The 27717-nt window shown below is 46.2% G+C and overlaps 1 protein-coding gene across 3 annotated transcripts; it reads left to right on the top strand.

Moving 5' to 3' along the window:
* The first annotated feature begins 1634 nt into the window (after positions 1–1634).
* On the top strand, positions 1635–27313 carry LOC116782691 (cystathionine beta-synthase-like protein). Of its 3 annotated transcripts, none has more exons than XM_032679538.1 (17): positions 1635–1800; positions 7674–7793; positions 8803–9014; positions 9607–9713; positions 10624–10758; positions 13267–13346; positions 14553–14687; positions 15225–15294; positions 16910–17001; positions 17810–17935; positions 18633–18717; positions 18913–19018; positions 19781–19855; positions 20549–20683; positions 21627–21735; positions 25076–25160; positions 26747–27313. In XM_032679538.1, exons 2-17 carry the CDS (start codon positions 7752–7754, stop codon positions 26854–26856), a joined length of 1704 nt encoding a protein of 567 aa, XP_032535429.1. In that variant the 5' UTR covers positions 1635–1800; positions 7674–7751; the 3' UTR covers positions 26857–27313. The 3 variants fall into 3 exon arrangements, 2 of the variants coding, with proteins under 2 accessions (XP_032535429.1, XP_032535428.1); XM_032679537.1 differs by having other exon boundaries at positions 1652–1800; positions 20549–20660; positions 21574–21735; XR_004355316.1 differs by lacking the exon at positions 26747–27313 and having other exon boundaries at positions 1652–1800; positions 20549–20660.
* Positions 27314–27717: the final 404 nt, after the last annotated feature.

Below are 27717 nucleotides of genomic sequence, written 5' to 3'. Positions count from 1 at the left end.
AGCCTCCTTGCCCCAGGATGGGTATTTCCAGGGCTTCCTGGACATCTCTCCTCCCACTGCTGGTCTCGGCAAGCTGAGATGGGATTCACACTGCCAGCACAACCTTGAGGTCTTTTTGGGGGGAGAACTCAACTGCTGCCCCATGAATCTCCCTCACAGGACCCCTCAGATGGTGGGTATTTTCCCCCCAAACCAGGCAAGGAGCTGCTACCACAGGCTGTGCTCAGGAGCCACCAGCAGCCACGTGTGTGTCCCCTACAGCCACTGCCCACGGGTGCATGAGTAAAACACCTTCAAAGGCCAGGGCCTGGCCACAGCCCTGGCAAAGTCCTCTCTCCAGGGTCACACATCAATTAGGCTGCAAAGGACCTCTGAGGTCATCAAGTCCAACCTTTGACTGAACACCACCTTGTGAACTAGACCATGGCACTGAGTGACACGGCCAGTCCCTCCAGGGATGGTGACTCCAGCACGCCCCTGGGCAGCCCATTCTGATGTCTAATCACCCTTTATGTGAAGAAATTCTTCCTGACGCCCAACCTAAACCTCCTCTGGCACAGCTTGAGACTGTGTCCTCCTGTCCTGTCACTGGCTGCCTGGGAGAAGAGGCCGAACCCACCTGGCTACAGCCTCCTCTCACAGAGTTGCAGAGAGCCACAAGGTCTCCTCTGAGCCTCCTTTTCTCCAGGCTGAGTCCCACCAGCTCCCTCAGCTGCTCCTCACAGGACTTGTGTCCAGACCCTTCACCAGCTCCGTTGCCCTTCTCTGGACTCACTCCAGCCCCTCAATGTCCTTCCTGACTTGAGGGGCCCAGAACTGGACACAGTCCTGGAAGACCCTGTGGATAAACTCAGGCATATCCCCCCCATTCTCCTCAGTGATCCAGCTGGACATCACTGGGCACCACTGGATATCCCTGGACATGCCTAGACATCCCTGGGCATTGATGGACTCCACTGGACACCACTGGACATCTCTGAACATCACTGGACATTGCTGGGCACTGCTGGACACTGCTGAACATCTCTGGACACCGTTTGGACATCCCTGAGCACTGTTGGACACCATTAGACATTGTTGGACATCCCTGGACATCTCTGGACACTGCTGGACATCACTGGATATCAATAGACATCACTGGACACCGCCGGACACAGCTGGACAACACTGGACATTGCTGGACATCAGTAGACATCACTTGGACACTGCTGGACACATCTGGGCATCCCTGGACACCACTGGACATTGCTGGACACCGCTGGACATCCCTGGATGCTGTTGGACATCTCTGGATATCACTGGGCACTATTGGATACCGCTGGACATCTCTGGACATCTCTGGACACCGCTGGACATCCCTGGAAGCTGTTGGACATCTCTGGATATCACTGGACACTGCTGGATACCGCTGGACATCTCTGGACATCTCAGGACACCGTTGGACATCTCTGAACACCTCTGGACATCCCCGGACATCCCTGGACATCCCCGGACACCTCTGGACACCGCCGGTGCCGCACCGCCCGCGTTCCGCCCTCCCATTGGCTGGCTCCGACGAGCCGACGCCCCCGCGGTGACCAATCAGCGCTCGCGTCGCTGCTCCCGCCCCTCGGGGGCCGGAGGGGGCGTGGCCAGGGCGTGACGAGGGCGTGGCCAAGCGGCTCGCGCGCTGCTCTTAGCGCGCCGCGCATCCTGGTCATCCTCACCCTCATCCCGGTTACCCTCCTCATCGTCCTCCTCATCCTCCTCCTCATCCTCTCCATCGCCATCGCCACCGCGGCGGTGTCCTGGATCGCGCGGGTGAGGTGGCGGCCGCAGCGCGGGCGGGGGGGCGGGAGGGGCTGCCCCATCCCTGCGGCCGCACGTTGCATCATCCGCGGGAATGGGATGGAGTGGGGAGAGCTGGGGGCGGCCGTGCCCCCCCATCCTGGGGCGGGGTGAAGGTTTGGGGGCTGCGGGCTGGAACAGATTGCCCCGAGAGGGCGTGGAGTCTCCCCCGCTGGAGATATTCCAGAACCGTGTGGATGCGATCCTGTGCCATGTGCTCTGGGATGGCCCTGCTCGAGCGGGGAGGTTGAACCAGATGGGCCGCTGTGGTCCCTTCCAGCCTGACCCACTCTGTGGTTCTGTGAATGTGGTGCTGCCACACAACTGGACTTCTGTTCTGTGTTTGTAATGAAGGGAAGGGGTGGGAAGGGGCAGGTGCGGGCGAGGGGAGCCCCGGAGCCATCCCTGGGAGGAGTGGGGGATGCCCAGGGCAGGCCGGGAGCGCCTCCTCCGAGCAAGGAGCAGCAGGAGCAGAGATGGGGTCTCGGCGTCTCACGCTGGCTCTCAAGATGACTTTGTGCCTTCTGGTTTTCTCTCTGGGTTTGGCACCAGCTCTCTGCCCAGGCTTGGCTTGTTGTCCGTTGCTCTCGTGGGCACCATGAGGGTCTCCTGCAGCTTTTTTTTTTTTTTTTTTTAATTTTATTTCATATATTGCCCTTCCCCCATTGGGAAGGGTCTGAACTTGACGAGAACCTGAGCGAGCTGCTCAGTATCAGCGTTAATAATGCTGCTGGCACATGGAACCAGCCACTACTTGAAAGACAAGTGATTCTTCTCCTTCCTATTCCTGCTTGAATATCTAGTCTGCTGTGCATCTCTCTAATCCTAAAGCCTTTGACCACGAAGTGCTGGGCCCTGTTCCAGCATGGTTGCTCACACTGTTTACCCTTTCAGCGAGTCTGTTTGCTGATTTGTGGCACGAGAGCTCCGTGTTCTGCAAAGCTTGTGCTGCAGGAAAGGTGGAAAAAACCAGAGTATGGAGAGAGGTGAAACGTGGGAATCTCATGTCAGAGAGGAAAGGTGTTTCCTGAGAAACTGAGAGCTGCTCAGAACGTGGTATTCCTCAGCAGGGGAACGTCTGTGGTGAGATCACCACTGATGAAGTGCAGTTTAGGTGCTGGAGTAGGTTCAGTATTGGGGTGTTTGTCACCCTTTTTCATACTGATTGGTGGCTGTTGTTATCCTGCCACTAACTCTACGTGTGAGTTACCCAGCCTGCTCTCCTGCAGCCACCTCTAGCGATGGTGGTTGGTATCCTGGGGCACAAGGGACCTGTGTCCCGGGCTGTGCAGGCCCAGGGGTGCCACTGACCTGGCACTGGCAGCATGGCAGCCTGCCGGGGTGGTGGGATGGGCTGCTCCCTGGCTGTGGGCAGGTGCCAGCAGCCTGCATGTGACCTGGGAAAACTGCCTGTGAGCACAGGGGCTGGGCACCCAGCAGCACCCTGCCCGTGGCTGCACTGGGGGTGCCTTGCTGGGAGCTCCGCGGGTGTAGCTGTAGTGGTGGCAGTTGTGGCCTTTCCCACAAAACATGCACCAGCCCAAAAGCTGGCTTCCTACCTAGGCAGTGGTGACCAGCAGTTCTCTGCCAGCCTTTATCAGAGGTCCCTGGGCTAACAAAAGTTGTTTTGCCTTGCAGGGAGGCACCATAATGCTGGGGAGGGGGAGCTGTGCTTCTGCCCGTGTTACAGACCTCTCAGAAACCGAGAGCAGAGCTCCAGCTCCCTCTTTGTGCCATGTTGGGCAGCTTGCTTAATCTCTGAGCCTCTCACCTGTAATGCTTCTCTCCCTGTTCTTGGTGAGCTCGGCAGATCAAAAACACTTTTCAGGCTCCCAGTGTTGGTCCATCTTTGTGTGCTAAGGAGAGGGAGGTGGAAGCAGGGAAAGAAATAGTGAAAGCTTCTGACTGCAAGAGGTAAAAATAAAGCATTCTCCAGATAAAGCATTCTCCAGGCTTTTGTCTAATGCTGTTGAGCTCCTGAAGACTTCAGTCTTCACTCAGAAGACTTATTAGGTGAGTTCAGACAGGGTTGGAGTGAACTCAGGAAATGGAGATGTCAGAAGACACCTGGATTAGAGCTGCAGGCACAGTTTCCCTTCTGTGGGGGGGGAAGCAAACTGAACATTTTCATGTTTCCCCTGGCTGTATTCTAGTATAACAATTGCCACAGCTGTGGAAGTTGCCTTGCTGTTGACGTTGAATCTTTGCAATGTTAGAGGTGGGGGCATTAAAGAATTACCCACTTCCTATCAGGAATATTATAAGTATGTCAGTCTGGCTTGAAAAAGGTGATGACTGAGCACATGCATGTGCTCATCTGCTCTGTAGGAGGAAATGGAAATGAGACTTGGGATTCTTGAAGGATCTCTTCCTAGAACCTCAGTGCTGTTAATTCATTTTCCAGTTATTTCAAGTCACTTGTTGTCTCCTGACACAGGAGGTAGGGCTGCCTGCTCCTGAGGAAGGAGCAAGGATGCACACACACACACTCACAGAGAAAGCACAACAGCAAAACAAACCAAATGTCTGACTGTCTCCTGAATCATTTATAGCTGTGGTGTTTCTGTGATCAGCTTCCAAAGGCTGGATGGGTACCACTGCATCTGCTTATCTGCAAAGATCCTAAAGCTCTCTAAGACCCTGTGACACTCAGAGTGAGCAGAACAACTGTTTTGTAGTGGTTTACTTGTGCCTGCTTAACGTCATAAAGTTTCCCATTCTCAGCATAATGGAATTCTGTATCTCATCTCTTGCTGAGCAGTCAGCCCTGGGGGCGTCTCTCTCTGATTCATCTCTTACACCTGTCTCTTAGAGAGCTTTATTTGTGCTTCAGACAAGAATCAAGTTCATTAGGTTCTTGCACACATAATATTTAAATGGTACAGTACATTAGTGCTGATATCATACACTGTAAACAGCTGTAGAAACTGTATTTCCTGACCTGTCTGTGGAGTGAGTCCAGCTCAGGCTGTTTGGGCATTAATTTCACTCACTGGCTTTCAGCCCTTTTCTGTAGGAGTTGAGAAATAGTTTAGGTCTTGGGTTCCCTGTGGAGATGGATCCAGAGATGTGAGCCTTGCCCATGACAACTTCTGCATCTCACACCTCTGTGTCCCACTCCCCTTTGTGACTTAGGTTTAAATGACTTTGTAAATTGTCTTTTTGATTATTTTCTGTTTGCCTCGTGTGCTCTGCAGATATAATGGCAGAAGTTAGTCAGGCTTTTCTAGTTAGACTCTACCCACACCCCCAACTAGTTATGGGAGTGTTCCCCTTTACAGCAAAATTAAATTCAGGCCGACAGAATTTCTTTTCAGAGGATGGGCAGCTCTTCCTGCAGCTTGTCTCCCTCAGGCTCTCCTGAGCAGTGTCCAATTTCAATTATAGGAGCAAAGTTGCCATCCTCCTGTCCTGTCTCCCCAGTCTTTCATTCCCAGAAAAAAAGACTGAGAAGAGGGTTAGGCTAGCAAAGGAGTTGCTGTCATCCTCTTTTTTCGGGGTTTCTGCTCACCCCCTTTTCTTTGTTCCCCAAAGGTCTCCCCAGTAGAAAGATGCAACAGGTTCCTCTGGCCTGTTTTGGGTCTGTAGGCAGAATCATGTGGGAGGATTTGGATGTCCCAGACCACCTCTGCCCCCTGTTTTGCTCAAGCTGCATTATCAAGGGCTGTAACCAATGAATTGTGTTGCTTAAGGTTAATATTTGGTTAGGATTTTCTTTGGCAATGCTTGAGGTTGGCTTTTTGTCCCTCTTCTCATTATTTGTTTGGAATTGTTCGGAATTGAAGCCCCATTATTGAAGCTTTGATCAAACATCAAGTATTGCCATTCTGAAAATACAAGAGAGTCTCACAGCTCAACTGAAGGCAATAAATATAGCTTGTTCTTAGTTTCTGCTGTTTCTAGTTCAAGAAGCGATGGGAGTTGCTGTTAGTGAATTATGGATTTTTTTTTTTTTTTTGCTTTACAATAGAGGAAATGAGATGGCATTGTCTTGCCCAGTTCAGAGGGAATCCTTCAAAATACAGCTTTTTGAGAGCCATATTAATTTCTTTCGTGCTGTCAGTACAGAGAATAAATACTTGAAACCTCTTAAATTTTTTTCTGCAACAAATTTCTCCCCATTTCCCCTCAATTTTTGGACCCTTTTAAAGGATACTGTGAATTGGTGATTTTGAAAGCTTTTAAAGGTTTTGTGCTCCTATTGTATGAGAACCTGGAAGATGAGCAGAACCTGCTGTTTCCTGTCTCTAACCCCCTGCTGCTCTCCTCCTGTGTGTTCAAATAGTTTGATCCTTTGGCACCAAGGTCCCTTTATTAGATGGGCTTTGTCAGTACTGTCAGTGTTACCCGTGAGCAGAGGCAGTCAGTGTCTGTGTCCAGTGTTTCATGTCAGCTGGGTGAGGGAACATGTGGATGTGGCTCAAAGGAAGCCTTGAAACTTCTCCAGTGTTTCTTTTTCCTTTACTAAAAAAAGCCACCGATGTTCTGAATTGTGAACCAGGAACCTCCTGGAAAGAGAAATGAAAGGTGGGTTTCACTCTGGAACTGGAAATGAGCTGATTTTCTGATAACAAAGACTGTTTGTTGTTTGATTATGTGTATTTATAGGATCTTAGCTTTCTTGGGCTGGTGTCTCTCGGTTTAGTGCTGGTCAGTATTCTAGGACAGGATGTAGTCCATCTTGGCTCTTGGGCGTGTGTTAACCTAAATAAAGTAAAATCATACAATTCTGGTGGCATGGAAACCTTGATATCCAGGAGGAGAATTATTTCAAGTCTTAGGCTGGAAAGTTGACGCTTTCAGAGGTGGTTTTTTTCCTAAAGCAGGGCAGTTTAAATGGTTTAGGAGCTTTCTTCAAGTCAGCATGCAAGAAAGGAGTTGGTGTGCACAAGGCAGTACTGGTTAGTGGTCCATATTAACTTACAGGATCAAATACTAAAGTTCACTCAGCCTGTGATTCAGGTTTTTTTTTCCAGTGTGTCAGCAGACCATCAACTCTGTGTCTGTTTTATGTGCATCTGTCAGAAGAAGGAGGATGAGGCCAGGGACCCTTCCAGCACAGTTCAGTAATGGAAAGAGAGCTGAATTTTGCTGCAAAATGGTGATGAGAAAAACAAATATTAGGAGGAAAAAAACCCCTCATGCTTTCCAAGACTTCAGCCACATTTTTGCCTTTGGTGGAGAGGAAGCAGAGAGGCTCTGTGAACAACTGGCTGGTGCAGGAAAAATGAACTTACTGTTTCCATTTTGTATTTACTAATTTCTGAAACAAAAAGCCTCCTAGAAGGCTGAAGTGTTTGCTGTGTGTATGTTATATCCAGCATCACTACAGCTGTGCATGCAACACTGATTCATTTTGGGTAGGAACTTGTGAGATTTTGGTCTCCTCAAGGGTTCAGAGGCCTCTGCAAGTGTTCCTGGATAAAGCCCTTTCCTAAGCTGTGTGCAGGGTCTTTTGGGGGTGGCACCGTGAAGCCCTTTCCCCCTGTGTGTTCCTAGAAGTCTATATCCTGTGAACTGAAGTATTTCCTGTTACTTTGTGTGGCTTTCAAGCTTATGGAATTGCAGACAGTCTGATAAAAGATGTTTTCTGCTTACTTTCCTGCCTCTGAGAGGGAAGATTATGTAATGCAGGAAGGACAGGGTCGGGGGACCCTCCATCAAGATTGTGCAATGCCTCTGCTGCATGATTTTATTTTTTTTTTTAATCCTATTTACACAGGTCATCTTCACTTTGATTTGCAGCTTCTTTTTTTCTCTATGAAAAAGCTGTCTGTGTTTTGCCTCTGTGAGAGATTCTTTTGTGACAGTGTTTTGTTTTTTTTCCCAACTTGCATGATCCTCAGCATTGAAGAGGATTCTGGTCTTGTGACTCTTTCCTGAAGGAATTCCAGTCTCCTGGGCCATCACCTTCACCAAAAGACATGGAGAAGTTTGCATCAGACAGGCCTGTTCCTGTGTCTAAGGTACTCGTGGGTCTTTGGGGAATACTGTTATCCCAACTTTCTGTCACCAGAATTTGGGATAGCCCCACCTGTTTCCAGAGAGATTTCTAGGTTGTTTTGCTGAAATGCTGTGGTGGGAGGTGCTGTTGAAACCAGTGGTCTTTCTGAAAGAGTTCTCCATGACCATAAGTAGGAATGCAGAGCCTTTTGGCACAATTTTCTTATTATTCACCAGGTAGTCTTACTGTGTTCCACTCTGCTTGGAATGGGGAGGTTTTATTTCAGAGAGCTTCTGGTGTGGGAGGGGTGTCTCCCATGAGACCTGTCCTGTTTTCTTGATATTTATGGAGGCTTGTTACAGTGAGCACGTGCCTCAATGTATTTACATTATTCTCATGCTGGTGATAAGGATTTGGCAAATCAAAATGGTGCTGAAACACCTTCCCATCCTCAGTACTACAGAAACATCAACTGACCATCAAAATACCTGTTTATTGTGACCTTTTTCACATAAGGGCAAAACAAGACTGAGACACTGGAGGATGGGATTAATCTGAGACATGCTGTGCTTCCTTCCCTGGGTCTGAGGTGCAGTCCCAGGATCTCTTGTAGTCAGTGGCAGAACCTGTTCTTGGGTGTTAAAACTGCTTTTTGCCTTCGCCCTTTTTAGTTCATGGGCAAGACTTGTCTCCTGGACACTGTCACCAGGGTAGCTGCTACTGCTCAGGCTTTCCTCAGGAAAACTGCATGCTGGAACACCAGACTGGGATGGATAAGTTGGTGGGACAAGAGAGACAACAATAAGGGCTCCTTATTAGCAACGTGATTTTTAGCTGTTTTAGCAGGGGGCAATGATGTGAAAGGAGGATTTCCCATGGGGTGGAACTTGAGTGACTTTGATAATCTCAGAGATGCTCTGACCCTGTTACAGCAGGGCAGACAAATCGCTCACTCTCTCCTCAACCCTTCACCTTTTTTCTTTTCCTTTTTTTTTTTTTCCTCTTTTTGTTTTCCTTCTCCCTCCCCCAAGAACGGAATCCCTACTCCTCCTTCCCAGAAGAAGCCAGATACAAACTCCTGCCCTCATGCAGCAGGCAAGCGTGTTCTCCCTGGCGGGGTGGACAATGAGAACTGCAAGAATAATGAGAAGGAAAGGCAGTGGATCCGCCCTGATAAACCCAGCAAATGCACGTGGAAGCTTGGGAAACCCCTCTCTGCCTCCCCACATCATCATACCTCTCTGTAAGTGTTTTATTTGCTGCTTTTCAGCACTAATCCAGGTTCCCTCGGAGCCATGTGGATTTAACAGCAGGTGACTGATTTAAATGGAGTCTTGTTTAGCCTGTAGATGTGCAGGTGCTTTTTAATTTCCATGTCTAAGCAAAGCTAAGAACCCAAACTGAGCGTACAAGGGAGCCTTGCACCACAGATGTGAAAGTACATGGACTGGAATGAACTTATTTTAAGTCACCTGGCAAGCAGTTCCCTGACTAGATGAAAGTTTGCACTATTAATGCCTTTTGGTTATAAACTAGCTGACTCTGAGGAGTGCTGAGCTACTCCATGCCAGGAGAAAGTGCAGAGCACTTCATTCTTGCCTCAGCACTTGGCTTGATGTCTGATTAATCGATGTTTTGGATCAAGGACTTGATGTTTTGTGAGTTTGTATCCCATGGTTGTTCTTTTAAGCTAAAATACCTAAAGTAACTACCCTGATAAACGGGAGGGATAAAGCTGGTTGAAAGAAAAAGGACCAGAAATGCTGCGTGGTTGTTGTGTGACCTGCCTCTGGCCTTTTCTGGGAATACACTGACTTTGTTTGTATTTATACCAGGCCAGAGCCTCCAAAGATCCTGCCAAGCATCCTGAATAAAGTTGGCAATACACCTTTGGTGCGAATCAACAAGATTGGGAAGCATTTTGGACTCAAGTGTGAACTCTGTGAGTACTGCTGCAGGCAGAAAATCCAGCTAACAAACATTGTTTCGGAAACTTGGGGTAATTCTGGTTAGTAGTGCCATGTAACCCTGGGAGCAGGAGTGCAGGCACCTGACAGAAAATGGTGAGGAAAAATTCCTCTTTTTCTTTGGTGGATTGTCAGTTTTTATGGAATTGGTCATTTAAAACATCTTTCAGTTTGTACTTCATGAGAACATTCCCTGCGGCTTTTCCATTTTTGTAGAAAAAGTAAAATGTTTTTCATAGAACATTTAAATTTTAAAAAGTTGTATGACGTTTTTGACTGCTTCTCATATTCAGAGTATTCATCAGTGTGTGTAAAATGCAGATCAGCAGTTATCACCAAAGATCACTGAAAATGATTAAAGAGATGAAACTGTCAGTGAAAGGTTTTTTTTGGTTGGTTGGGGTTTTAAACCCGACTGTGCTGGAGATACCTGGAGGCTCTGATCAGAGTCCTGAAAGGTGGTGTTCAACACCACTGAAGGGGTTATTGCTGGGGGGGACTGGAGTGAAAGTGTTGGCTGAACAAGGGGAGAAACTTCCAGTTTGATCAGGGGCAAGACCAGGTTTCAAGACCAGGTTGGATGGGGCTCTGAGCAACCTGGTCTAGTGGAAGGTGTCCCTGCCCATGGCAGGGGGTTGAAATGAGGTGCTCTTTAAGGTCCCTTCCAACCCAAACCATTCTGTGATTCCGGTGACAAGTTGCTTCTTGTTGTGACCCGTAACAGAGGAGATGCCTTGAGCTGAATCCCCCCCTCTGCTGTTGGGAAGCAGGGAGGTGAACTGGGCAAACATGTTAACAGAGCTGGTCTTCCAGAGGTGTTAGGAATCAGCAGCCTGCTACCCAGTGACTGTGCTCAAGAGCTGTGCTTGGTTTCTGTGATTCCAGTGGTCAAGTGTGAGTTCTTCAATGCCGGGGGCAGCGTCAAGGACCGCATCAGCCTCAGGATGGTGGAGGATGCTGAGAGGGCTGGGATCCTGAAGCCTGGGGACACAATCATAGAACCAACCTCTGGAAACACAGGTAGGGCACGGAGAGACCTTAGCAAAGTGTGGGGGGAAATGCTGTGGTGCTTTTCCTGGGTGAGCCAAGTTTGAGGTTGTAGCATGAAGGCTGCCTGTGCAAGGAAGAAGTGATCTCTTCCTGCCTGCAGTACCTCCTCCATCTTGCACAAGGAACATTTCTACAGTGCCCTATGCTGACCAGAACAGCTGGGAAACAGTTCTGCTAAATTTGCAGAGCCTTCTTGCTTTAAAAGAAAAGAAGTGTTAGGCCGGATCCACTAGAGTCTTTAGGTCCTATTCAGGATTTCAAGTCTGACTGAAATTAAGGGGAGAAAAGGCACCCAAAAGACTGGTAAGAATCTGGATCTTCCCATTCTTTCTGTTTGGGAAGTCCTGTGGTCCCTCTGTCAGGTGAGATGGGCCTGGTTTGAGAAACAGCCTTTCCAATGTGGGTGCAGTTGAGGTGGGAGATGAGCTGCATGCCCACAGCACAGCCTGCTGACAAAGCCCTTGCTCACCTGGATTTTCAACATGTTCCACTGTTGAAAATCACAGGTGATCCACAGCATCTCCTCCTTGGAGGGCTGGGGGAAGGAACAGTCCCACTAGGCAGGGGCCAGGGCAGAGCATCTGATGATCCAAGACACTGGAGTTAACCTGGCTCCTGTGTCAAAGCTGTTGTAGTTCTGTTAAACTGCTCTGCTCCTGGGGAGAAAACATACCTGGAGTGTTCCCCCTTGAGTTAAATATAAAATATATGATATAGTTAAATATAAATAGTTAAGTATAAAATATACTGCCTCCTCTGAGCATGTTCCTGAGCTGAGCTGCAAGCTTCTCTCCTGCCTGATGTGCTCTGGAGAGGGATTTTGTCCTGTTCTTAAACTCCTTCCTGGGCGTCCATCCACTGTTGCAAGATATTAGGCACAGGCCAAGCAGATCTTTCTTTTGTTCTTTTGGTCCAGTCAAACCTTTTTTACTGGAGGGACTGGGATGATGAGCTGATCTGCCTTCAACAAAAAACTGGGAGGTCACATCAGTTGCTGTTGTCTCAGCAGCTGTTCTTTGGGGGGTGCAGTGCAGCTGAAGCCTTTGTGGATGTGGCTGAACAATGGCACGTAGTGGAAAATATCCATATGTATTGCATTCCTCCAGTATCTAAGGTCATACTGTGACATCCTGCTTTCTGGGTCAGTACCTGATAAATGATTCTCCTTGCCACAGAATCCTAAAAGGCAGAACTGAAGGAGATACAGGACAATTGCTGCAGAATGCTGTCTCTTTTTTTCATATAAAAGCAAAGACCAGGGCAGACAGTAACCTGAGACACTTGTCATTTGCTCTGGGCTCCTGCTCAGGGCTACCGAGTATGTTGAGAACTAATGTGTTATATTTTTATCCTCTCTGCATCCCACTTCTCCCTCAGCCAAAGTCCTGTTTTAATGTTTGCTGCATTTCCAGTTCAGTGGCAGAAAGTACAAAATATTGGAGTTCAGGTCTCAAAATTCTTTCTTTATCACAGACTGTAAGGAGGAGTGATGGATGGCTTTTCTTCAGTCTCTGGCCTTAGTGAGGCCTTTTCTGTCTTATTTTTGTATTTGGGCATCCATATTTATCTGTAATACACTGAGAAAAGTTGTTTTTCTTCCCACAAATATATTAAACACTACTTGAATTACTTGAGGTGTGAGTTAAGCTTCTCTTACACTAACAGTTAAAGATTATTACGTGTTTTTTTTTACCTCTGTGTGATTCAGCATCATGTAGAAACAGAGCCAGCTTTGAACAAGCAAGTCTCTGTGTAGGGTAAACTGCAAGTGTTTGTCCTGCACCCAACACAGCAGAGGAGCTGCCTTGCAGTCTCACCTCAGACACTGATCAACCAACTTGATCTGTTTAGCTTATCCTGCAGAGAGGTGATCTAATAACAGGTGTGAGCTTCTCTTCTCTGAGGTACAGAAGATGACCAGCTGGAAGTGCCTGTCTCTAGCAATCAGGGTACTTCACTGTGCTAGCAAGTTGACCCAGTGCATTAGAACCTCAATCACAAACAGCATCTAAATAATTTCATTCTAGAGAGGCCTTAGTTTCAGTGCATTTTAAACTAGGGGTTTAGTGCAAAAGTGAGTCAATAAAGACTCTGATCTTCTGGCAGTATCAAAGGGATCGCTCTAATCTTCTCTGTCTTGAAGCACATTCCTTTCCCAAATTCCTTCTGTAAAAATGAAGTGGGTGAGACAGGAGGAAGGTGATGTGCATGTGGTAAAGCTAGCAGTTTGCACATGTCAAGCTTTCCCACCCTTGGCTAAACTTTCTCTTGGCTGTGAACCTCAAAGAACGAGCAGCATCTGAAATCCGGTTCTGCCCAACAGACTGAAACATTCTGTTTGCCACCCCTCTAGAGGCACTCTATTCAAGCCTCTGGTGAAAATCTGATTAAATCCAGGGGCGTGCCAATGCTGGCATTGTGGGTTTTTTTCTCTGCTGCTCCTCACTGTGTGGTCTGCATGTCTTTGCTTGCTTTCAGGAATTGGGCTGGCCTTGGCTGCGGCAGTGAAGGGTTACCGCTGCATCATCGTGATGCCAGAGAAAATGAGCATGGAGAAGGTCAGACCTGCTTGTGTTTTCAAGAATTTTAAAAAAATAAACGTGTTTGCACTCGCAGAATTCCTGGTGCAGGAATGACTCTTGGTCTCCAGGTTGTTGGCCAGGCAGAACTCTGCTGAGGGGCTGTTGCCAGCGCCCACAGAAATCCAGGTTGGCTAGCCATGGGTTGAAAATGTCTTTAAGACCCATCCCCACAGCATTGTCACTTTGAAAACTGTCGTAGGTGTTTTAAATACAAATGTCAAGGGAACTTGGGATTTGCCATGCACATTGAAGGGACTGCCTGTCCCTTGCTGAGCAGAGGGTGAAGGGAGGCAGTGCTGAAGCTTTGAATATTCTGCAAATATTCAGGGCTCAGGGCTGAGTGTAAGGGAGCCTGTTGAGCTCCTCAGGTTACACTGGCTGGTCCTGGCAAGCCTCTGAGTTGTGTCACCACAACAGCAAAGGGGAAGGAAAAGCTGCCTTGCCTTCCACTGACCTTCACTGTGGAAAGCACAAAGCATCTGTTTATAGAGCAAGCCCTGTCCTGTGGTGCTGCACCTGCAGCCAAGAGAAGAGAGTAGAGGAGATCCCCTGTGTTCCACAGCTGAGGCAGCAGCACAAATGAACAACATCCCTTGAAGGCCTGTACCCATGGCTTGCTCTTACCTTCTGTGGAGGGAGAGGTACCACATGGCCATTGCCATGTGCCACATGGCACCAGAGGTCTCCCTGCCCTCTGAAGACAGGCTTTGCCTTAGCTCAGTGTCATGAACTTTCTTGCCCTTGCAGCAGTTGAAAGGTGCACAGGGCCCTGGAGGATCTCTATTGCTGCCCAAAGGAGGGGATAAATAAACATAATTTGCACTTAAACATAAAATACTGGGCTACAGCACTGCTGGACTGCAGAACTTGTGACTGATGTGAGAGGACAGGGTGTTTTGGCTGAATGAGACTTCTCAGTGTGGTAGTAATAGTTCCTACAGGTGTGAAGGCCTGGACTAGAAACAGGAATTTGACACCTGGCTCACCAGTAAAGCTTAGTTCAAATCCTTAATGTCATTTGGTTTTGATCCATGGCTCAGTGGCTCAGGCTTTAGGAGAACCACTGAGGAGGCTATCGCTGGCCAGGTGAAAGGGAAGTTGCTTTCTTCCCCCTTTCATCCAGTGAAGTCTCTGTGCTGGGAGAGCATTGTGGGGTTTTGTGGCCGCCTTTCTTTGCTACAGGTGGATGTCCTGAGAGCTCTGGGCGCTGAGATTGTGAGGACCCCAACTACAGCCAGATTTGATTCTCCTGAATCTCACGTGGGAGTGGCGTGGAGGCTGCAGAACGAAATCCCCAACGCACACATCCTAGACCAGGTAAGAGCCAGGATGCAGAAAGTGCAGGACAGCACGGAGGAGGAATTGCAGCCTTGTTCCTTAGTGTCCTTGGTTGACTGTTCAACACCCTACATGTGTCTCTGGAGGAGAAGATGCCCTAGATCTGGAGCTGTGGCTGAGCAACCGCTGTGCTCCAGGCCACCGAGTTTTTGTAGTCACTAGAGAGCAGCAGTGAGCCAGTGTTTGCCAAAACTGCAGCACTTAAGGATGTCTTTTTCCACTGAGTTGGCAAGCCTGTGTGGAAGAATGGACACAGGAATCACGTTGCTAAAAGTAGCTGTCCCACAAACAAGACTGATTGTTTCATTGGAGGGTGCTGGCACCTTAGAACCACTCTTAAGTCACAAATTAGGAAGGTTGTATCTCTCCTCGGGCCTAGGTCCGGGTAATAGATAAGGAAACAATCTGCAAAGAGTGTATGTGGCTATTGTGGGGCTTGGAGATTGTTTGACATGTTCTTGAAATGCCTCACGATGTGAATTTTTGTCTTCATGTCCGTTCTGTCTTTCCATTTAGTACCGGAATCCCAGCAACCCCCTGACACACTATGACACCACAGCTGAGGAGATCCTGCAGCAGTGTGATGGTATGTCTGCTCTACTGCTAATCCCCTCCCCAACCAGTCCCTGGTAGTTTTGTTGTTATGTTCTTGGAGAACAAGACCTCAACTGGATGAGAAATATATGGATTTGGCACAGCAAATCCCATACCTGTGGTCTGTGTCATTAGAGAGTTACCTTATTTCAGTAGTCACAGTAATGATTTTTTTTTTCCATTAAAGAAGAATTCTTTGATTTTTAGATTCTTCTGCTTGTATTCAGGTGGAGGAAGCAGTGATGCATAAGATACCTTATTAAAAATAAAAAGGCATAAGTAGACTGCTGTGAAATAGGGTCATTTTTCTCTGATCTCAAGTACAGAAATAGGTATTTTAACATTCCCAGACCAAATACTCCGATACATTGGAAGATTCTTCACTTAGGGGTCCTCAGGAGCACAGACTGCCCTGTGTGGCAGTTGTCACCAGTAGGACCCTCTCACTCTGTAGGGATCTCTTCCATCTTAGTGCTGGGCAGCTGAGCTGGAGAACCAGCAGGGACTGAGCTGTGGCAGCACAGAGCTTCTGCTGGGCTCACTCACCCAGCTGAGGAGGTGGTTTGAGAGCTGTTGGAGACATTCCATGTGATGCTGCAGTCTACCCTGGGGGCGTCTCCATAGGTGGTAGAATTAAGTCATGTGGGAGGCTACTGACCTGCATTATAAAAATGTTATGCTGTACAGTTTCTGATGGGACCCTCTCATAAGAAAATCAGCTATTAAATTCCTTCTCATTAAGGTGGGGACCATGTGAAGGGTTCTCCTCCCTCCTAAAACTCTGACTGTTCAGAGGATTTGGCTTGTCTTTCTGTGACAAAGTTTAGGTTTGAGTTTAAATGAGTGCACTTTAACAAGCTGCCATCCCACAAATTGGGAGTCCAGATGAGTTCCAGCTTTAGACTTCTTGTTTGTATTTACTTTCCCTCACAGGGCAGGCACTGTTCAGTTGCCCCTGCTTGGTGGGGTGTTATTCTCTTGGCTGGTAAGCATTTGTTTTCGTGTGTGAATTGGTGACCTTTTAAAAACTTAATTTTATTTTTTAATTAACAAAGCCGTCATGTGGATGCACCAGGGAAACTGTAGGTGGTGACAGAGGGATAAAATATATTCACACTCACTCTGAGTGCTAGTGACCAAACAGTCTTTTTCACTGGAAAATGAGCAAGTAGTTGTGTTGACCGTTCTCTCCATGGATGCCTAACCCATGCTCTTGGCACTCACTCAGCTAATTAACTAATATAATAGGCTGCTTGGTTTAAATTAGAGAATGAATTATCTGTATCAGCAAATACAGTAACAGGAAAACTGCAGCTTTCAGCTTCATGGGCCACCTCCAGCTGTGTCCAAAGTGCCACAAGTTGGTGCCTTGCTGGGCCTCTGGATGGACATTTCAAAGCCCTTGTTGGATTAAATGAGGATTGAGCAATGTGGGCTCAGGGCAGGTCTCATAACAGCTCTTGGGAAGCAAGGGGCCTCATCTTGCCCTTTTCAGCCACTTTTTGCATTTTTGTTGAAGAAAGTCCATACTTAGGTTTAAGTGGGGTTTTAATCCGTCATTCTGCTGGAGGTTTCACAACTGCCTTCTATCCCTCACCCTCAAACAGGAAAGATAGACATGCTGGTGGCTACAGCTGGCACAGGAGGGACTATCACTGGCATCTCCAGGAAGCTAAAGGAGAAGTGTCCAGGATGCAAAGTAAGCGACAAACCTCATGTATTTCTTTTTAGTGGGGTCAACCTCAGACTGCTCCACTTGGCACATCTCATTCCTTGCAAGCCTGCCCTGGATCTCTGTGGGAAGCCCCTCTCTGTTCTTAGCTAAAAGATAGTTCTGAGAACAAAGAACGAAGGTTTTCAGACTGCCTGAAATCCTCTGGTCTCAGTGGTGACCAGAGTTTGGGTTTGGCTCAGCAGGTGAAAACTGGCCCTCAGATCCCTTCATGGGCTATCTGAGAAACTTCCCCCTCTGCTTTGTACTCTGCAGCCTTGTGTTTCCTCTCTGACTGTGCCATCACTAACTTTTTTGGAGCTGCTGAGGTTTTACCTGGTGTAATTGTCTCTGCAAAGATTTCCTCACAGAACTTGGTATCCTGCTTCCATCGTGAACATTTTCCTACATAGGCAGGGAGTGATGAAGAAAATAAAAACCGATCTACTTACACTTGGCCCAAAATGTCTTGGCTGTAATGATGCCTGACATGTGAATGAGGACAATCTTGTCTTGGGGAAACCCTGTTTTCTGTTTAAAACAACCAAAACCCACATAGAGCAAGTGGTGCTCCTCGGTATCCACACATCCCGAAGAGATGGGATGGGTTGCCAGAAGCAGCAAAGCATTTTGCTCTCAGGGGAGGTGAATTTTGCCAGAAAAAAGAGTAGGAGGCCAGGTTGCTGTTGGCTTGGCTGAGTGTGACACCAGCAGCTGCAACAAGGCCAGTGCTCACACGTGCTGTGCCCCCGAAAGCAGTGTGTCACAGTGGCCTGAGTGGAAACTGCTTCTCCAGATCATAGGTGTGGATCCTGAAGGCTCCATCCTTGCTACACCAGAATCACTGAACAAGACTGACAAGACAATGTATGAAGTGGAAGGAATTGGATATGATTTTGTCCCCACGGTGTTGGATAGATCTGTAAGTTGTGCTGCTTGGTTTCAATGCCCTTTGCCCTCTGGTGGGATGCAGGAGCGAGGTAAAAGGCAGAGGGAAAAGCTTGGGGAAGTATTCCTTTGAGGTGAAATGGGAGGACTAGGAGGCAGGACTATTCCTGTTCTTTCCATCAGCAGAAGCAGTCCTCAGAATGTTTGTTTTACAGTGCCAGTTCAAAAGGCTGTGAGTAGATAATGTTTTCCTAGAACAAATTTATTTTTACATTTAAAAAAAAAAAAACCCCAAACAAAACATACCACAAACTACACACACAATAAAAGAAACCCAAACAACAAAAAACCACCAACTAACCAATAAAGAAAAAGTCTCCAGTGAAGCATCCCAACCCCTCCTGGACAAAGGGGTATGACAGCATCTTGAGCAGAGCCTGTGTCCTTGGGAAGCCCTCCAAGAGGGGAAGAAACTGATGCTCTCCGTGGCTGACTCACAGCAGCCTGTTCCCACAGTGAGGTTCTAATAAGGAACCTGCTGTACTGATGTGATCATCTTACCTTGGCAAAAGAAACCCACTTGGCATCTGGAGGATGGAAACCCAGGCACACGGCTCAGTAGGGCAGCTGTTACCTCAAAGAGCGTGGGTTGAATTCACACTGGTTGTGTAGTTCCCCTGTCCCTCCTCATTTAAACAGCCCTCTGTTTCTGTCTTCCTGCCCCTTCCCAGGCAGTGGACCAGTGGTACAAGAGCAATGATGAGGAGTCCTTTGCTTTCGCTCGCATGCTGATCCGAGAGGAGGGGCTGCTGTGTGGTAAGAGCTGATGTGGATCCTTTGGGTTTCTCTGTGGGAGGCTGAAGCCTTGTGTAGATCAGAGAGACCTCCTTCCACCTCGGAACTTGACTTCCTCACTCTGGGCTCATCTCACTCACTTTCTCCTCCTCTACTTTGATCATTCTCATTTCACTCATTGCTTGACAGTTCCGCCTCTGCTCTATGTTTTGGCAGGTGGCAGCTCAGGCAGTGCCATGTCTGTGGCTGTGAAGGCAGCCAAGGAGCTGAAGGAGGGTCAGTGCTGTGTTGTCATCCTCCCTGACTCTATCAGGAACTACATGTAAGCACCTGCTGGTTTTCTCCCTGGGAAAGGGGTGAGGCAGTCCCTCAGACCTCCTTACAGCAGTGGCAATTTGAATACTTATTTCATGTATCACCCAGAAATGTGTTTGGGGCACAAGTTCCAAGGTATCTAAAAAGGGCCTGACATGGAGTAGACATGTCTTTCCCTTTGAAAGTTGAGCTCTGATTTCAGTAGATGGTCATCACTGGTTAGCATCTTTCACAGGAAAGGTTTCACTGTGTTATTTCTGGGGGGCCACTGGTATTATCCCGTCCCCGAGCCCACAACAGAACCCAGCACTCCTGCAGCAGCAGCCACTGTCAGGGTGAGTTTACAGGTGGAAGTGTGAGGGCTTTGAGCTGTGCTGAGTAGTTTTTCTCCTACTGCATTGAAGCATATCCCAAACTATGGTATTTTTAGCTGTGTTTCCTGATTTCTGTTTCATCCAACTCAATACTAGAGACTAGAAACAGCTAGAAGCTGCAGAGAGACCTTGCCTGGCACACCTCCATTCCAGGCTGTGTCTCTGTTGTATTGCAACAGATTGATGTAGTTGGAACTTTGTTTCTTATGGGATTCCTTTTTCCTCCTCTAAATATTTTCCTCCATGTCCCTGGCTGGTAAGCTTGGATAGCAAATGATGGTCTGTTTTCAATTACACTTTATTTGTTAGTCATAGTGATCTGTAAACAGTTGCCTGTGTTTGCTGTCAGATACTCAACCTGCTAATGAGCTTTTCACTTCTTGATGATTTTCCAGGTCCAAGTTTTTGAGTGACAAATGGATGATTCAGAAAGGGTTCATGAAAGAAGAGGACCTTGGCAACAAACCCTGGTAAACCTGTCAGATCCATTTGCATTTTCATGAGTCTATTCAATCGAGTTTATGGCAGTTGCTAATTCAAAGCTTATTTCAATTTACACTACTCCTTTGATTTAGCTAATCTTTCATTGCCTTGTTGTATAATTGCAGCTATTAATCAAATCTGCCTAAATTAGTTGACATTCTTCTTAGAGTTGCATGGCAGCAGAAGAAAATTTGGTACTTAGTGAGTTTTTTTAATTTGGAATAAAAATAAAAAAAAAGTAGTATCCGAAGAACCCTTCTGAGATCAGAGTTCTTGAGTGCAAAGGACTGCAAGTCTGCAGAGGTGGAAGGGAATCTTCCCTAAATTGTTGCCTATAGTGACTGTAAATATGGGTAGGTCTTTCAGTAGGAGCACAAAATTTTCTGTGTAAGATATAAATATTGAAACTGGGGGGGATTAGTTCTCTCCACTAAGTGTCTAATCCTAGAAAGTCGATAAAATGAAGGAAAGAGTTTCAGTCTTCAAGCCTTCTCACACTTCAGTGACTTTCTGATATTGGGGATAAAACTTCAGAACCTTGAAGCTTTATTGACTCTGGCTGAATCCTTCCTTGCTCCCTTTTGTCATTCCTGTGGTGTTGGAGGCCACTGTACATGAAGAGCTGGTTCTGTTCTCTCCATAAATCTTGCATGGGCTTGTTTTTTTTATTTCATCCCCAGGTGGTGGAACATCAGTGTTCAGGAACTGAGCCTCTCTGCTCCCCTGACTGTGCTTCCAACTGTTACCTGTGCAAAGACTGTTGAAATTCTCCGGGAGAAGGGATTCGACCAGGTACCAGTTGTTGATGAATCTGGGTATGTCCACATATATCACTATTCATCCATATGTATCACTTCCCTCACCAGGTCCCAAGGGATGTCTTTTAAGTGCTTGCTGGAAGTATAATATCCTCTCACTCATCTTTTTTTTCAGTTCTAGTAACACAGTTCAGAAATGTTACTGGATTTGGTATGTTGTCATGCCAGGGTTGTCCTGCTCTTCACATAACTCTAGTGATTATTGTGATAAACTTACTCAGTGTATCTCTGTAGGATAATGCAATTAGGGTTTTCTAAATAATAACTGTTTAACTTAACAAAGCAAAAATATTCTTGTTTAAAACAACCAAACCCAAACTTACCCACCTCCACCGCAGTGTCTACCCAGTTTCTTCAGAACACTGTGTTACAGTGCAATGCTGTAGTTACCCCTATAACCCAGGGTGTCCCCAGCAAGCTGGCATGTGCCTTATTACCCTGTAGGTCTCCTGTGGACCTGCTGAATAATGGAGAGTTGCTCAATTACCGTCCAACTGCAATGCTAAATCAAGGAATGAATTATTGTAGATCCTTGTAGGGAGAAGGGGAATGAGCAAAACTGGGGTGAGCATGTCTCTGGCTGTCACACCTTTCAGAAGGACAGAGGAGGGTGTAAAACAGTGAAGTAGCTGGTGCTTTTCAAAACTCCCTGAGACTGCAGGAAGCTCTGCAGTTACAAGGAGCAGAGATACAAAGATGCTCAGAAGGGCCAGGCACCCACAGCACCTGCTGACTTGTGTGTGCATCTCCAGATCTTCTGAGAACTGGACTTTGTCTCCTGCAGAGACACAGAATCCAAGTACAGCATCAATAATGTTGCATTATTACCATGAAGTAGCTGAACTGACTTCTCCAGGTTGGCTGAGAGTTGATGCTTTTATCTACAGGAACACCTGAGGCTTTGGTGTTGCTTAGCGCTGTCTTCTCTCTCCCTCCCCAGGGTGATTTTGGGCATGGTTACCCTGGGTAACATGCTTTCCTCACTGCTTGCTGGAAAAGTTCAGCCTTCTGATGAAGTCAGAAAAGTAATCTACAAGCAATTTCAACAGGTAGGCAGATATATTGTACAGCTCTTAGTTCTCTGGCTTGAGGTACTGGAGTAGGTGTCCCAACACCTCAGTGGCATCATGTTTGGGTAAGGTTCACCTGGGACCATACAGAGCAGCTGTTATTGAGCACAGACATTCTCTAAACCCTATCCTAGATCACTCAGTAGCTCCTAGGTTTGTGTTGTGGCTATATTGTGCTGTTCCATTACTTCATCAGGCTTTCTTCCAGCGTGTCTGTCCTTTCCTCCTGCCCCAAAAACCCCAGCACAAATGTGGGCAACGTGTAACTATCCAGGGGAAGAGACAGGAAGATGTTGAAACAGCTCAGCTAAATAATTTTTGCATCTGCTGAAAATAAACAATGTTTTATGTCTCAGGTGCCTTGCTGAAGCAGGGGTTGGCTGCTGAAAGCTGATATTGTCAAGATGTGTGAATTTTGGTGTTAGTCCATCCAGTGTGGTGGGTGTTGAGGCCCTGGCACAGGTTTCCCAGAGAAACTGTGGCTGCCCCATCCCTGGAATTGTTCAAGGCCAGGCTGGATGGGACTCAGAGCAACCTGGTCTAGTGGAAGGTGTCCCTGCCCATGGCAGGGGGGTTGGAACTCGTTGATCTTTAAGGTTCCTTCCAACCCAAACCATTCTGTGATTCTATGGTAGCACAGCTTCCTGGCTGTATGGGCACTCTTCTAAAATATATAAGTAGTGTTATTGTTGCTTTGATTCTTTTGCAGGAAAGAATTTTCGTTTTGACATGGGGTTCTTGACTTAGTTTGCACCAGGTTTTAAGTTTGAGCACTGTCTCAAAGTAGATGAAGTGCTGTATTCTGGAAGTGTGTGTAATGCTTCTCTTCAGTCCATGAACCACCAGGTCCCTTTGGCTGAGCAAGGACGCTGGTTCTTTATGGACACATGTAAATTCATTTTTTCCTTCCCAGGCAGATAATCAAGCATCATGTGGATATGTGGTGCGTAACACAACTGCTTAGTTCTTGTTCTCCCTCCCTTGGACACCGTAAGAGTTTCTGTGGCTGGTGGTGTGCAGTTGTTTCTGTGGCTATGCTGGTGTTGGCTGCACCAACCAGTTCTCTGCACTTCTGAGGTTGTGGCCTTTGCCGTGGGCAGCTTGAAGTTTCTCGTGCTTCTTCAGTAAAGAACAGCTTAACCATTTCTTTTCCCTTCAGTTCTGGTGTTTTCTTGGTGGAGGATGGAAGGAGAGTGACACAAGCAGTGGTATTGCTAACATGCTAACTGGAAGCCTCATTTGTTGATGGTTTTTCTATTTGAGTTGATGGTTTGATGGAGAAACGTGGTTAAATGCACATAACCTCAGAAGTATTGTGGGTTTTGCTTTTCTTACCACTTTAGTCGAGGTTATTTGGCTTGTTTACTGGTGAAATTGGGAAAACAGATCATCTGTGCCACTGAAATGACTTCTCATATCCCACATAGGATACCAGAGTGTGCATGAATAAGAGGTAGGCTTAGCCTGTGGCTACCAAGGCAGAGGTATCTTTTTGTATCTTCTGACTTTTTTTAGATTGCCCAGAGAGGTTGTGGACTCCCCATCCCTGAAGCTGGTCAGGAACAGGCTGGATGGAGCTCTGAGCAGCCTGGTCCAGTGGAAAGTGTCCCTGCCTGTGGCAGGGGTGTTGGAACTGGATGATCTTTAAAGCCCCTTCCAACCCAAACCATTCTGTGGATTCTATAATGGGGGATGCTTTCTTTGATAGGATCACCACAATTATTTTGTGGCAATCTCCTAGAATGGAAAAGGAATGGTTATAGCTTTTTTCAAGTCCCTGGCAGGATAGTGCTCTGGGAATTTGAAGCACCAGTCACAGGATATTTTGCCAATCCAAACAAGTGCTGTTTGCCAGTGGAGGAGAGGAGAAGCATCCTTGAGGAGTCAGATGTTAGTTCCATGATGTAGTGTAGTACCATGTGTGTAGACTCATTGCCTTAAAGACTTAGTAAGTTTTAAAAAAATACCTAAATGTGGGAAAACTCATGGTAAAATGTTTAGGGAGCTTGAATGAGCACTAGTGAGACAGGTGAAAACTCCGTGGGGGTTCTGTTAAATATCCATTAAGCATCTCAAAACATATTTATGTCTTCATAGTTGTCCCAGTGCTGCTGAGGGGCTGCTTATCCTGGTTTCCTTGAGCCTGCCCAATCCCTGAAAACAGCCCTATGGATGATACACAATCTGATGGCAAGGGGCTCTACCCCTTCAGGAACCTTTGAACCCGGGTTCAAAAGTTGGGCTTTGCACATACATTTGACAAAACTTTGTCAGTGGTGGTGACTGATAGGTCATGTGGCAGTAAATCCAGATTTCCCACCCCCCTCCTTGCCTGGCACACAAGTTTAGGGATTGATGCCTCACTCTGCACTACAGCCTGCTGGTCCCTTAAACACTGGGAATCCTTTTGATATCTTCAAACTCCCACTATGGAGACAGAGCTGTGTGTTCCAGTGCAGCCCAGCTGTTCATGCTGTGGCATTTATTCCTCGCTCACAAGCTGAGCTCACTTTTGAAGGCCTTTTGAATCTGCAGCATAAGACTTTTCCTCAGTGTGAATTCCTTTAATCCCCTTTAATAAAAATATGTCGGGTGGTGGGTGCTGCATGGACCTGGGGAGAGTCACCTGGGTAATGGACCTGTGGCTGCTGCTTAATGTGTTAAATCATATTAAGAACGGTTTTATGTAGTTTTTTTTAATGTTTGCAGCAGGTGATTAGTGAAGTGTTTCTGCAGGGTCAACATGGTGCTTTCTTGTTCAGTCTTAGCAAAGTTGAACTTCACTAAAAATGAATTCTTAACTCTCAGTTCCTTGATTTGCACCCGATTACAGTGTTAGCTCAGCAATCTTTCACCTTTGGTTTTGTTTTTGGCTTGTTTGGGCTTTTCACCTGCTGCCTTTGAAGATCGTGTTCACTTCCACAGTGATTTACAGCCTGATTCATTCACTTTTTCCCAGTCTTGCTGGAAGAAAATCACCAAGTATAAAGAGTTTTATAGTATCTTCTTTTGTTAAGACATGTGGAACACCTGACCTTCTTCTATTATTGACATTTTTTTCAGATATTCAGTATATTCATTATGTTTACAGAAGGGGAGTGAGTAACCTCACATAGTGCTTTGTTTTCTTGGAAATTAGAAACAAAGAAAACTGATCTTTTAAGTTGGCCTTGATTTGTTGGCGTTCTACAATACTTCAGATGAGAGCAGCAACAAATGCTGATGTATTGGTTTTAGTTCTGCATGAAGCATGTGGGTTTTATGAACCACTGAACATAGAAAGAACTGTTTTATTTAAGCTTTGTATCTCTCTCCTCAGATTAACCTGAAAGACAACTTGGGGAAACTCTCTCATATCCTGGAAATAGACCACTTTGCTCTAGTGGTTCATGAGCAAATTCAATGTAAGTACAATGTACTTGTGCCTTGTGAGAGGGAATCTTTGAGTGATGACAAGAAGCGAGAGTGAATGTGTAAACAAGATCTGAAAAAGCCAAATCCTCCTTCCCTCTCCTTAACTGTGTGCTGCTTACACTAACTTCCATCCCTGGAAGTGTTCAAGGCCAGGCTGGATGGGACTCAGAGCAACCTGGTCTAGTGAAAGGTGTCCCTGCCCATGGCAAGGGGTTGGAATGAGATGGTCTTTAAGGGTCCCTTCCAACTCAAACCGTTCTATGTTTAGTAAGACAGTAGCTCTTTAATTCTGTGGTTGCTAGGTTAACTACTCTCCAATTTTTTGTCTTTCTAAAGCAAAATAATTACTACAACTGCATAAAAGTTATTAAGATCTAGATGTTGACACTGACATCACTGTCTCAAAAATATTTCTTTTTCCTGTTTATTTTATTTAAACTAACTTCACTTGATGTTTACCCTCCAAACTCTACTTTTCTTCATCCTTCTCAAAACTCTTTGCACTGCCTTCTTTATGAACTGGAAATGACTAAATAAATCTTCAAAGCTGGGGGTATATCACTGTTATATGCCAATAATACTTTTTCCTGTTTCATCTTGCTTGAGGCAGACAACCTGTAAAATTACAAACTCTGAGAAACTAGACTAAAAACAACATTAAGACTCACCAGATAAATTTATCTGACAGCTATCTCAATTATAACTGTGAGAAGAATAGACATCAAATTTGGGGGTGTTCCTGATAATCTCCATAAGGATGTGCTCTTGGCTCTGTGCTGGCTATTTATAAACCTAAAATCTCACTGGAAGCTTGCAGTGGAACAGAGACTGAGTAAATGTAAAGCCCAGGACAACCCAGCTGGCTGAACAAACTGAGTGTAAAGTAGACTAAACATCTCGGTACAGCCAGACTTTAGGAACAGGGAACTTAGACTAGTTAAAGGGCCAGAAGTCATGTGGCCACTTGGTTCCCAGGTCAAAGGCTTATGCTCAAAATGGAAAAAAAATCACTTCCATCTGTGCTCTCAATGCAACAAAGATTAAATGGTTACTAAGTTTTTTAGATATAATCGGTAAAATGTTGTATTGTGATCTTTGTACTGATCCTGTATTTGACAGCAGCACACGGAGATGGCAGTGTCACATTTCCTCCTCAAAATGTGATTCCTTTGGGCCATTCAAGTGCTTCCACTGGGATGATGTCACTTGCAGCTGTTTCAAGTAGAGCCACAGAAACCAATGGATGAGGAAAATACACTTTATAACAGAGGATGTGGTTTGAATTTTCGTGTCAGAAAGAGTAAATCTGGTGGCCCCTTATCCTTCCTTCCGTAACGTTGCGGTTTTGTTGAGAGCCTTTCTGAACTGAAAATCCTTGTCACTTCCTCTGTGACTGTTGGCCAAGATGCCTTTTGGGTTCCCCCTCTGTGTTCCAGGGTCCCCAGTCATCACCAGCTCCAGGCTCTGCCACGTGGAGCTGGTTTGGCTCCTGCCTTTACAAGCCATGCCATTAAAACCAAGTGGGATATGTGGGTTTGTGCCTGCTAAAGCCAGAATTCCCTTTGTTTCCGTGCAGATCACACTGATGGCTCCTCCAGCAAGAGGCAAATGGTGTTTGGCATCGTCACAGCCATCGACCTGCTGAACTTTGTGACCGCACGAGAGCGGGAGAGGAAATCCAACTAAAGCCAAGGGGCGACGTGGAGCCTCTTCACCAACCTTTTGCAATCTCCAACAAGGAATCAGGTTTATTTCTTTAGTAGAATGGCCTTGAGTAGAATGGTCTTAGGGTGTTTTTTGTTGTGTGGGGTTTTTTTTTTTTTGTTTTTGGGTTTTTTTTTTAAATTCTGAAAATAAGCAGTTAGCTATCCTGGTGTCCGCTCTACAGCCAATGTGTCTTGCTGTATTGCACAGCTTCTGGGGACTTGTTTCTTAATCACCTTACACAATGTTTCTTATCAAGACAATTTTATTTTTTTACCTATATATATACATATATATATATATATGTGTGTGTGTGTAAAAAATATTGCCTAAGTTAACTGGTATGTTCCTTGTTATATGTCTAATGTCTGGCTTTCGAAAACATTGTTTCGGACTCATAAAATATGTTGAAATAAAGAGTTAATGAAGCAGAGGCCCAGGAGAGCTCTGGAAAGTTTCAGATGATTTCTCCATGCAGAGGGGTTAAGGTAGATATTGCCTGTGTGAGACAAAAATGGGACCTGGGGCATGGGGATAAAAAAAAGGAGGGTTTCCCTTTTGGTGGCATCAGTGTAAAACAAGAGATTTGAGTTTGGTGGTTTGGTGGCATCAGTGTAAAACAAGAGGAAATCCTGGGGGTTGCAGCTGAGACTTGCTTCAACCATCTATTCTGAGGAAAAACTAGTTTGAGTAGAACCATGGCAGTGAAGTGACAACCATAAAGTAGTGGTTTTGTTTTTCATGGTGCACCAGCTTTCCCTATGAAGACAGACCTATTTTTTTTCCAATGACACCCTGATAAGTAAACACAAATGGAAAGATTTAAAAAGATCAAGCTTCTTG

This window comes from Chiroxiphia lanceolata, chromosome 2 (assembly GCF_009829145.1).
Source record: "Chiroxiphia lanceolata isolate bChiLan1 chromosome 2, bChiLan1.pri, whole genome shotgun sequence".
NCBI lineage: Eukaryota > Metazoa > Chordata > Aves > Passeriformes > Pipridae > Chiroxiphia > Chiroxiphia lanceolata.
This window is presented reverse-complemented; position numbering and strand designations above follow the sequence as displayed.